At 41.8% G+C, this 12,929-nt stretch overlaps 1 protein-coding gene across 1 annotated transcript in view; it reads left to right on the forward strand.

Annotated features, from left to right (window-relative positions):
* Positions 1 to 12,929, forward strand: part of JAZF1 (JAZF zinc finger 1) — a 213,447-nt gene that overhangs the window by 162,961 nt on the left and 37,557 nt on the right. Inside the window, exon 3 of the mRNA XM_075271471.1 lies at positions 11,601 to 11,797. Within this exon, the coding sequence (XP_075127572.1) occupies positions 11,601 to 11,797 (197 nt within the window). The remainder of the gene's footprint in view (positions 1 to 11,600; positions 11,798 to 12,929) is intronic.

A 12,929-nucleotide genomic window follows, 5' to 3' on the forward strand; every position in this document is an offset into this window, starting at 1 on the left:
GTTATTTGTTCAACCACGCCTTCTCAGTCAGTGTGCCGAGCGGCGTTGATGCAGAAGGTTTCGTCTACCCGCAGTGAATTTTCTTGCAAGAGCTGTTTTGTCCACCCATTGTTTTTCTTCATGGAGAAGTTTTATGAGCAGCGCGCGGCTGTGAAGTTTTGCTTTCTGCTCGGGAAAAAAGCATCGAAAACCGTTCAAATGTTGAAGACCGCTTACAAGGATGACGCTATGTGTCAAGCTCAAGTTTACTCGTGGTTCACCCGCTTTAAAAATGGTGAAATGTCAATTGATGATCAACCGTGTTCTGGACATCCGTCAACTTCCCGAACAGACGAAAGTGTCCAAAAATCAACGAGCTCGTGCGTGAAGATCGACAACGAACCATTGAGGAACTTGAAGAGTTGTCTAGAGTGAGTTGGAGCTTGATTCAGTGCATTTTATCGGAGGATTTGGGCATGTCACGGGTCGCTGCAAAGTTTGTGCCGCGGTTCTTGATTGATCAACAGAAAGAGCGTCGTATCGAAACATGCCGTGCCATGAAAGAACATGCCGAAACCAACCCAGAATTTTTTTCTAAAATTATTATGGGAGATGAGTTTTGGTGCTATGCTCACGACCCGGAAACCAAACAACAATCAAGCCACTGGAAGACGCCATCCTCGCCCCGCACCAAAAAGGCTTGTCAAGTGAAGTCCAATGTGAAGACAATGGTCATTTGTTTTTTTCGATGCAAAAGGGATTGTGCACTTGGAATTCGTTCCAACAGGTCAGGCCGTCAACCAGGTTTTCTACTTGGGGGTTCAAGAGGTTGCACAACAGTGTGTGTCAAAAAAGGCCCAAAATGTGGCAGTCTGGTGATTGGTTTTTCCACCACGACAATGCCCACACCGCCATCTTGGTGACCACTTTCATGGCAAGAAACGGCATGGCTGTCTTGCCCGACCCACCCTATTCACCTGATATGGCTCCCAGTGACTTTTTTTTATTCCCACAAATGAAGAGGAACCTCAAGGGGAAGCGTTTCACCGACATGGAGGAGGTGAAGAGGAAAACGACGGAGGCGCTTGCACACATCAAAGTAGATGAGTTTAAAAAATGTTTTGAACAATGGCAGACGAGATTTGACAAGTGTATTGCCGCTAAAGGAGAGGACTTTGAAGGAGATTGAAGATTTTGTACAAAAAATAAATACACACTTCAAAAACTTCAAGTTTCTGGAAACTTTTGGGTCCCCCCTCGTATATAATACACATCTCCGATGCGGAAGAGCTTCTTGTTTAATATGATGAGGAAGTTCTCAACTAATGGAAAACAGAAATTCCCCTCATTTTCCCAAAACAGGTTATACAGTAGCAGAATTATGTATTATGAGAAGTAAAGAGCATGCCACTATAACTTACAAAGAATATTATATCTATAAATGGTTCTCATACCTCCATTTTAGCAATGGCCATTTTAACTCATTGGTGGGACAAATATGGTAGCCCATTCAGCGCCGTTTGGCAAATTGTTTAATGTTAAACCCCTAATCCCTCCTATTTCTTCGTAATCGTTTTGTGACCCAACACATTATAATGCCCCCTTAGTCACTCCCACATGCAATAGGATGCCTCTTTAGTGTCCTCACATAGTATAATGCCCCCTTATTGGCCTCACCAAGTATGATGCCCTCTTATTTCCCGCACACAGTATAATGCCCCCTCATTGGTCCCACTTAGTGTTATGCCCCCACAATGGCCCGCCAAATAGTATAGCCCTCCCTGAATGACCCTCAGATAGTATAATGTCCCCTTATGGCCACCACACCAAATGCGTATCTAGCCACATTTCCCAGCTCATTCCAATTTAGCGCTTATCATCACACATCCCTGCTGGAAGCCATGGTAGTCACAGCCTGAATGGTGAACAAGGACCTAATGGCTCCCTGCTTATTACTGCATTCAACTCCAGAGAAAGCAGCTAGAGATGAATAAGGACCTGATGCCAGCAACAGGATTGTCCCACAGGATCTGGGATGGCTAATAGGGAAACCCTGCTGCTATAGGGTCTGCTATAGGATATGGTACAGGTTCTCCATGGTGAATACAGCCGTGCATCCAGTCTGAATTTGCTGGCATAATCCTGAATATATAGAAGCTATACAGGCAAATCAGACCTGACATGTTATCAGTCTATGCCCATCAAGTAAGCATTGTCAGCTGGACTTAAAAGCCAACTGTGTGACAATTAAAAAATATTGGTAATAGGGTCTAACCTATGTCCTCTCTTGTTTACAGGCGAGGCCTGTGTGCCATTACGCTATCGCTTTGTTTTAGTCCTTTTCTGTTATATTTGAAAAACTTTATAAAATCTGATTAAACATAAAAATATTGGGGCAACACGGTGGCCTTGTCGGCCTTTCAGTGCTGGAGTCCTGAGTTCGAATCCCGCCAGGAATAACATCTGCAAGGAGTTTGTATGTTCACCCCGTGTTTGTGTGGATTTCCTCCCATACTCCAAAGACATACTGATAGGGAAAAATGTACATTGTGATCCTTATATGCGGCCCCCAATCTGCTCTTAGGAAAAAAAAATATTGGTGACTATTGCATATGTATACAGTTATGGTTTCTAAATTCCATGGCAGTAATATACAGATATATCAGTGTTTAATGTGACTTCATATCTCAGAAGACAACAAAAGTCAATGAAAACCCATTGAAGTAGTTAGGTGTTAAGGGTCAAGTTAGAATTTGCTACTTCTGTGCATATACATACAGTCCTATGAAAAAGTTTGGGCACCCCTATTAATCTTAATCATTTTTAGTTCTAAATATTTTGGTGTTTGCAGCAGCCATTTCAGTTTGATATATCTAATAACTGATGGACACAGTAATATTTCAGGATTGAAATGAGGTTTATTGTACTAACAGAAAATGCGCAATATGCATTAAACCAAAATTTGACCGGTGCAAAAATATGGGCACCTCAACAGAAAAGTGACATTAATATTTAGTACATCCTCCTTTTGCAAAGATAACAGCCTCTAGTCGCTTCCTGTAGCTTTTAATCAGTTCCTGGATCCTGGATAAAGGTATTTTGGACCATTTCTTTCTACAAAACAATTCAAGTTCAGTTAAGTTTGATGGTCGCCGAACATGGACAGCCCGCTCTCAAATGATCTGAAAACAAAGATTGTTCAACATAGTTGTTCAGGGGAAGGATACAAAACGTTGTCTCAGAGATTTAACCTGTCAGTTTCCACTGTGAGGAACATAGTAAGGAAATGGAAGACCACAGGGACAGTTCTTGTTAAGCCCAGAAGTGGCAGGCCAAGAAAAATATCAGAAAGGCAGAGAAGAAGAATGGTGAGAACAGTCAAGGACAATCCACAGACCACCTCCAAAGAGCTGCAGCATCATCTTGCTGCAGATGGTGTCACTGTGCATCGGTCAACTATACAGCGCACTTTGCACAAATAGAAGCTGTATGGGAGAGTGATGAGAAAGAAGCCGTTTCTGCACGTACGCCACAAATAGAGTTGCCTGAGGTATGAAAAAGCACATTTGGACAAGGCAGCTTCATTTTGGAAACAAAAATTGAGTTGTTTGGTTATAAAAAAAGGCGTTATGCATGGCGTCCAAAAAGAAACAGCATTCCAAGAAAAACACATGCTACCCACTGTAAAATTTGGTGGAGGTTCCATCATGCTTTGGGGCTGTGTGGCCAATGCCGGCATCGGGAATCTTGTTAAAGTTGAGAGTCGCATGGATTCCACTCAGTATCAGCAGATTCTTGAGAATAATGTTCAAGAATCAGTGACGAAGTTGAAGTTACGCCGGGGATGGATATTTCAGCAAGACAATGATCCAAAACACCGCTCCAAATCCTCAGGCATTCATGCAGAGGAACAATTACAATGTTCTGGAATGGCCATCCCAGTCCCCAGACCTGAATATCATTGAACATCTGTGGGATGATTTGAAGCGGGCTGTCCATGCTCGGCGACCATCTAACTTAACTGAACTTGAATTGTTTGTCCAAAATACCTTCATCCAGGATCCAGGAACTGATTAAAAGCTACAGGAAGCGACTAGAGGCTGTTATCTTTGCAAAAGGAGGATTAATGTCACTTTTCTGTTGAGGTGCCCATACTTTTGCACCGGTCAAATTTTGGTTTAATGCATATTGCGCATTTTCTGTTAGTACAATAAACCTCATTTCAATCCTGAAATATTACTGTGTCCATCAGTTATTAGATATATCAAACTGAAATGGCTGTTGCAAATACCAAAATATTTAGAACTAAAAATGATTAAGATTAATAGAGGGGCCCAAATTTTTTTTATAGGACTGTATGTATTAGAGTTAATCTGAACTTCTGCAAATAGGTTAATCTAATGCAGTGCGATATCTTATCACAGAAGACAAGAAAAAAGCAATGAAAAATCATTGGAAAAACATTGTTCAATGACATTTTATTGTGTTTTGTTGTCTTCTCTGACAAGATATCACGTTGCAGAATTTGTACCCAATTGCAGACGTTTGGGTTAACTCTGCTACATCAGTATATATAGATATACAGTATTTCTATAATGTGTATCTATCTTAGCTGGGAGAAGCACAAGTAATAAGGTTATAAGTGAGATCTGTTCTTCACACTTGCTAACACATAAACAACCCATCTAGAGAAGGTCTTCGTGTTTGGATAGTTGGTAAAAGTACACCCTGGTGACTGACAGAACCCCGTCTCGCATTATCTCATCGCCTTGTAGACATTGCTCAGCTAAAAGCTTCGGATGGATGCCAGAGTCTTGCAATGCTTTTGCATTAGAGCTGGTGTCAAGAATTGTGGTATGCTAATCTGCAGATTGGTAATACGGTAAATCTACTGTAACTCTGTGAACAGCACACTCAGATCTCCATAGGCTGATCAATGCAAGTCTTTACCAACAGTCCTCGTCATTTACAACCTGTATTCTATTAAAGAGACAGTAACCATGTGAGAAGATTAGGAAGATTTCTAGAATATATGTTTGCAAGAAAAGTGTAATTCCTGTGATGTGTAACTCCCATTTTATTTATTGTTTGCTATTGTGCCATTTTTTTCCTGAACATTGTTGTGTTATACTGAATTAACCTATCTAACTTTCTTTTAATAGAAAACAGGCTGTAAAATTTTCTCTAGCAACCCTGTAAGGGCTCGTTCACATCTGCGTCGTCGGTCCTTATTGCAGGTTTCCGTTTCCTGCATAAAACAGAGCAGGAGACGGAAGCCTGCAGGAGACTTTCTCACCTATTCATTTGAATGGGTGAGAAAGCTGTCCGGCCGTGCGCGGCAGTGAGCGTTTTGCGCTCTCCGCCGCGAAACCGGGTTTTATAATCCGGACACAGAGTCGGACATGCACTACTCTGTGTCCGGATAAAAAAATCCGGTTTCGCGGCGGAGAGCCTAAAACGCTCACCGCCGCGCACGGCCGGACCCGATCTATGGTTTCCGTCTTCTGCCATGCAGAAGACGGAAACCATAGTACGGAGACCCCAGACGCAGGTGTGAACCCAGCGTCACTGAGCTGTTACCAGGGAACTTTGTACACATTTGCCAGTATGTAAAGTTGAAGCATTTGCCAATGGGGGATGTTGAAATCGCCATACCATGCAATTACAACGTTATCAAACAAACTTCACGATTCATCATCACAAGCAGAGGATCCAAAGAACTGTAAAACGTAACTTTTAATATAAATTCTAATAATAAATATTTAAGACGGTCAAAAAACATCAACAATTTAAGTGCACAGAACAAACCGTGGTCTAGATTTAAAAAAAGTAGAACCTTTCGCTATTTCTGGCTTTGGTTGTTGCTATGGATGGAGCGTACGCCCAACGGGTTATGTTTTTGTGGAACAACTCAAATTCTACAAGGTGGTGGATTCTTCAAACAGCTTTGTCCACCATTCAGCCATATTAATTCTATCCTAATACCGTAAGTTTAAGTGGTAGTGTGTGGTCCTGAGGAAGACCACGGACCCTCTATGTCTAATCATTGACATTTCCCATTGCAAAGGAAGCGCAGATCTTTTCTTTTTGTGTTCCTCACAGTACCTAGATAAAAAAAGGAACGGACTTACCAGAACCTACCAAGAGACTCAACGGGACTTGCAAATGAACGGCAATTATACCTTATCTCTCAAATGTGTCCCATAATGACTCCTGTTCTAACAAGGACAGACCCCTATGTTTCCATAGCCCTAAACTAGTAACCTATGGAAACATATGGTTGAGCAGCTTGAAGGGCTTTCACTCCCCACTGGGTACATACTTAGAAATCCCCTGAGGATTGCCCCTCCATCTTGTTGGGACATGAAACACTTTGGGGGTGAAAGAAATAAGGGAAATGGATCCAATTTGATAGGGAGATACAGGGAGAGCTCTGGAGACTGTCCTTGTTAAGACAGGAGTCATTATGGGACATAGGTCAGAGATAGGGTATAATTACACCTGCCCTTCATCTGCAAGTCCCGTTGAGTCCCCAACATCTCTCAGTAGGTCCTGGTAAGACCATTCCTATTTTTATGTAGAGTCTGTTTTGTGCTCTTAAATCTGTGATGTTCTTTGACCGTCTTAAATATTTATTATTAGAATTTATATTAAAAGTTACGTTTTATAGTTCTTTGGGTCCTCTGCTTGTGACAACTGGGGAAGGTCACTTGATATGGCTATATCTCCGGTTTTATGCCACCAAGAAAAATGGTTCTGGTATAAGATCAAAGCCGAGCTGCTTAGAGAGTTGCTAGTGGGAACTTTACCACCTGTTTTCTATTAACATGAGGCTAGATAGATTATAATTATTTAAGTAAATTACAAAATCTTCATCAAACGCCTGCTGAAATGAGAGCTCCACTTTAACTGTTTCCCAACATCCTCCTTACTATTATGGCAGATGTCAGGTCTCTAAATATGGCTGCCATAGCCTCCAGGTCTCCGCTGTATATAGTCTAATCTGCAGGCATGTTATAAAGTCATAAGCATAGGCTATTAGTACAATGCTCTACTTTACTACGACATCAGGAAAGCAGAGACAAAGATTGCAAAGGGAAAGGGTAGCAGTCAAGGGGGGCATAGGTGTAGAACTGCACCCCTAAAGATGATTATCATCATTATTCAGGGGAACAGTGCCTGACCAGAGAAAGCAAGGGGTAATTTTAATGTGAAACTTCCCCTTTGTATTTGTCTCTGTACAGTACAGAGCAGATTTTTTGGGGGAAAAGATTCAGTATAACCCTTTTTGTATGTCTCTGCTCTTTCCGTGTTTAGGAGTCCAGTGGGTGTGTCTAATCTAACAAACATGTATCACAATAGCTTATTATAGTATTCTAAGTTATTTTGGGGGGAGTGGAGAGTTTATCTCTCTGGAGAACCCAGTATGTCAATGTGTAACACACAGACATCCCATTGAACTCAATGGATGCAATACTTCATTTATCCTTTGGGGGTGTTGCATAAGAATTAGTTATTTACAAGTTCTATGAAATAACACAGCGGATCGCAGGAGCTTACTGGTAGCCGAAACAGTAGAAAACTCTGTTCAGCCTATTTTTGGAATTTCTTTTAACCAAAAGACATTGTCCACAGAAGACAAACCTTTACTTTTATTTATATTACCCCCCAACATGTTCAAGATCTGTACTTGAGGAGATCACTAACTTATATATTTGGTCATGTGACCAGCCCCATTCACTTGAATTGATTTTTGTGCAGCCATCTGATGGCTGTTAAAAAAAAAAAAAGGAAGTAATTTGTGTGGATATAGCTTATGTATAAATAAATAAATATATTTATTTATTTAAAATTTAGATGTATAAAAAACACAACAATATTTTAAAATAAATAGTTTTTTCCTGCTTTATGTAGTGGTTGTACATTCCATAACATCTCAATTTCTTCATCTTGAAGTTCGAGGAACTGAAAAAAATATCCCGCAGCCTGCACCTGCTTTGCAATCCACATACGCTTATTTTAAGCTTAGTTATATGTGGCTGCCAGAAGCTGTCGTAGCCTGCTGTCCTCCTGTAACCTCGTCCTGGGTAGACTGATTAAATGTCTGCCCTAATCCACGCTACTAGAAATCATAATCTTTAATCCGCTGATTATTGAAAACCTTCTAAACCATTATTCTGATCTGGAGCGTAACCAGAAATTACCTTTACAGCTTTGCATGCCCTTTCTAACCTGCGTTACAAAGACGGTAGCTGGATATTGATTGGTTGACTCGGAAACCTATGCAGGTTTTATTTACATGAGGTTCAACATAGCGGTCACATCATTTTGTGGAATCTGTACCCATGTTCTACATCAAAGTGTGGCACATTATAACAAGCTCTATTAGGCTGGGTCCCCAATGCCGCTGTTTGGCTGCAGTGTAAAAGCCGTAGCAAAAACATGGCGTTTAACAGCCCCTGCAAAGTGGATGGGATTCTAGCAAATACCTGCAGTGAGAATGCTGCAATTTTCAAAACAGTTGTGATTTTGGAAATTGCAGCATGACAATTTTACCTACGATGGTTTCCCCATAGGTATAATGGAAGCAGAAAGTCTGCAGAGGAAGCCTCTGCATACTCTATAGAAAAGTGTTTCCATTGTGGTTTTTCCTGAAGCAATTTTTTGCTGCCACTCGCTACGTGGAGCCAGGGGTGAACCTACCCCTTTCGCCACCCGAGGCGAACGACAGAAAGCCGCCCTCACCCCGGGAGGAGGGGGGCGGAGTGGAGGGGGCGTGGCTGAGCGGAGGGGGGGGTGGCTAAGCGGAGGGGGTGGTGCTTAGCAGCGTTTGTAGGCAGAGAGCAGGCACGGAGAGTACCTGCTCTCTGCCTGAGCGTGAGGGGAGGCTGCTGGAGCAGCGCTGCTCCAGCGGGCTCCCCAATCCACCGCTTGGTGCTAAGCCAGTCCAGGACAGCTTGTCCTGGACTGGCTTAGGTAAGCAAAAATGCTGCCCTCCCTGGGGCCCTGGCATAGCGCCGCCTGAAGCGGTCGCTTCAGGTCGCCTCATGGGAGGTGCGGCGCTGCGTGGAGCCTTACCCTAACATGCAATATAGCCGTTCCTATCTGTGGAATCCAGTGGATTTGGGTGCACTGGCTAAAATCTGCTACAATCACATCCCTTGTAGGAATATTAAAGATACAAATCACATCCCTTATAGGAACTGAAAACTGAAAATAATAGTAGCGCTGGATCCATCAAATTCCATAATGTGACTGGATATAATAGTGCAGCATCCTGTTCTATTTTGTCTGGCATTTTGACACAGTCTCCCAATAGAGCCTCCAACCCCAATAGTCCAGCCTCTTAAACTTTTTGAGTAAATGCTCAGACTGATCTGCAGATTAAGTAACACTCTCCCCACCAGTATCCTGTCATGCCACCATTACCAATGTCCCCTGAAGGTCTTGATGTCCTACGCTACAGCAATGTCACTTCGACATAGACATGTGAGTGCTACATCGAGCACCAGTGAGGTCACCGCTGCACCCGGGGATTAGCTGTAGCAACCATATCTTCTAATTGAAACAATAAGGACATATATGAGATAGGTTTGCCATGTACGTTTGGCCTATGACCAGGAAGTGCCCTCAAAACACTCCGTGAGTCCATAGAAGAGACAGAAGTGAACTTTGCTCCACTGTTCTGAATTGGGACATCCTAAAAAGAATTCTTTGGGATTTCTCCCAGTCACTTGCTTTGGCACAGGTTTAGTAGATTCTTTTTTATAGCTCAATTTGGTTTTGGGCACCATATTATCTAGTCAGCCATGGAATCCAACTGTAATTAAAATACTCAGTTTGAACTAATGGTATTAAGGATATTTCCATTATTTTCCTCTAATGTTTCCAGCCATAGTTTACACATTGTGATCTTCAGTCCTGCAGAACAAAAGCCTTATTAGTTTTCTTTCCAAACCCAATAAAATCGCACAGTCTTAACCAGATCGGACATCTGCAATTGGGCTACTGAAATAAACACACAAGACTATTATTATATAGTCTCAAACAGTCTAACATCCTTAGTGATAGAAGCAACACCTCTGTTTCCATAATTCCATAATTTTCCCTATTAAAGATTGTACTTTTATTCCCAATGAAATAACTATGATGGAATATCTTCTCCCGTAACCCATATGTATACGTTGAAAACTAGGTGTTAACTAATCTCTTTCCAAAAAAAAATAGGTCACTATACAGTCCAACACTATCAGTACTTAGTGGTTAATATCAAGTGTGTAGTAAAACATCACAAACTGGGCATATTTATAGGGGTTGCAGAAGTAGCAATCGCTACCGGGCCCTGGAACCTGAGGAGACCCAAAAACCTCTCCACAATATAAGACTGCACCAGTATTTTACATAGCATATGGTAATTGGGGGCGCTGTTACAGAATCCGCATCGGAACCCAGGAGCTTCAAGTTACATCTCTGACCACAAGACAACACAGGTCAAATTACACTGTGTCATTAGCAAAAATGCAAAAGTTGTGTGCAAAAAAAAAAAAAAAAAAAGTAAGTACACCCTTACTTACTAAGTAGCAGATAGGTGTTATTAATGAAATACCTTTGATTATTTGATAATTAGCAAGTGTTGCCACCTGTATAAAAGCAGAAGTTTTGGCAGTTTGCTGGTCTGGAGCATTAGGGCATGTCTTAACACAATGCCAAGGAAGAAAGACATCTGCAGCGCCAGCGATCTTAGAGAAGCAGTTATTGCTAGCTATCAATTAGGAAGGGTTAAAATGCCATTTGCAAACAACTTGAAGTCCATCATTTTACAGTGAGACAGGTTATTCATAAGTGGAAAATATTCAAGACAGTTGACAGTCTCCCCAGGAGTGGACATCCCAGAAAATTGACCCCAGGGTCAGACCATGCAGTGCTCATAGAAATTAATACTATAATTCAGCTCAAACACATCATACCAAAAATCAAGCATGGTGGTGGACGGGTAATGATTTGGGCTTGTTGTGTGACCACATGACCTATACAACTTGCAGTCACTTAGTTGACCATGAACAATATCATTACTTCAAGTTCATGCCACTAAAGGTGGTTCTTCTTTATTATAAACAGCAAAGAATAATACCGAGCAATCACAGAGACAGATTGTATATACAATACAAGGAAAATTGGTAGCAGCAGTGGTTCAATCCGGAGACCCCTTAGGGGACAGCAGATGCAGGAGAATGACCGGCGGATATGAAGAAAACCGCGCTACTCTCTTGGGATAAACCAATAAACGCACTTTATTCCACTTTCTAAAAACACAGAAAGTGGAATAAAGTGCGTTTATTGGTTTATCCCAAGAGAGTAGCGCGGTTTTCTTCATATCCGCCGGTCATTCTCCTGCATCTTCTTTATTATGTCCCGATATGTAAGAACCATAGAATGGGAGGACTGTGTTTTTCTCATGACTGTATATTGGCAGTTGTTGCTTACTGACTCCCATTGTACAATATTTAGTTATCTTGAAATATCATTTTTCTTATATTTAAATGATTAAAATGTTTAGTATTTATCCAGAACATGATCTGCTACTTGTATGAGGATTTACGTGCTTATTATTTTTATCACAGATTTATGACTGATGCAGCTCGACGTGAACAAGAAACCTTAAAGAAGAAAATCCAGCCCAAGCTCTCACTGACATTGTCAAGCTCCGTATCCCGTGGAAATGTGTCAACACCGCCCCGTCATGGCAGTGGCAGCCTCACCCCTCCAGTCACTCCACCCATCACTCCATCATCTTCATTCCGCAGCAGCACCCCTACAGGTAAGCTAGTGGTACTGCTACCTGATACTATAATTCTGCAAAATAATTGATTTGTTGAGATGATTTTACATTAATATAGTCCACTGTAAAATAGTACACTTTTCGGTACCAGTGACCAAATCTATGCCACAAGACTAAACTTTTCATATAAGTCAGGCCTGTTATTCAGGAGTGTCCACATCAGAAGAGTGATATGAACATAGCCAAACCTAATTGTTCATTACTGCCTGAAAAAGAGAAAACATTTTTTTGGGCTGTAGCTTACCACATATACCGATTTTTCAGAGGTGCCAAACTAAACCTCCGGACCCACGAGGCAGATCATCCAAAGCGTAGTAGTTAGAAGAAACGGCTTGCAACACTCTTTAGATTATAAAGTCCAGTGTTTAATTCAGTCCATTAAAAAACATAGTACACACATGAAGAAAAAGTGCCGAAAAACTGAAAAAAGTCCAAGCAAAAAAGAAAACGCTAACGCGTTTCGGGGTAGACCAACCCCTTAGTCACTAAGGGGTCGGTCAACCCCGAAACGCATTAGTGTTTTCTTTTATGCTTGCACCTTTTTCTGAATTAAAGACTGGACTTTATAATCTAAAGAGTGTTGCAAGCCATTTCTTCTATTCATTACTGCCTGCCTAATTAAAGGGGTTGCCATTTTTGGCAAGGAGGCCGGGAAAGGCAAAAAAAAACAAAAAAAAAAACATACTCACCTGTCCCCAGTGTTCTGATGTCTCCCCCCACGAACTAGTCGCGCTGCTCCTGGAGTGTTGTTCTGGCGGAAGTCCTCTCCACAAGTGGCCGCTGAGGCCAATCAGTGGCCTTGGGCCTCAGTGGTCACGTCTGGTGCAGACATACGCTGGAACAAGACCCCGGAGCAGCAGGAGCGGACTGTGGTGGGAGACAATGGAGACAGGTAAATATGTTTTTTAAAATTTTTCATGTCTTCCTTGCCAAATCCTGGACAACCCCTTTAATTATCCGTTACATAGATTTCATTTAGCATCATGCCCGACTTCATTTTCCCTTTGGGGGCACTGTAAGGAGGTTGAACTTGCTACCAATTTTCCAGCAGGTTACAGCTCACAACAGGGGCGTCTTGGCAGTGGACACTGTATGATCGGTTTATTTTCAG

The sequence above is a fragment of the Leptodactylus fuscus genome, chromosome 4, assembly GCF_031893055.1.
Source record: "Leptodactylus fuscus isolate aLepFus1 chromosome 4, aLepFus1.hap2, whole genome shotgun sequence".
Classification (NCBI taxonomy): domain Eukaryota; kingdom Metazoa; phylum Chordata; class Amphibia; order Anura; family Leptodactylidae; genus Leptodactylus; species Leptodactylus fuscus.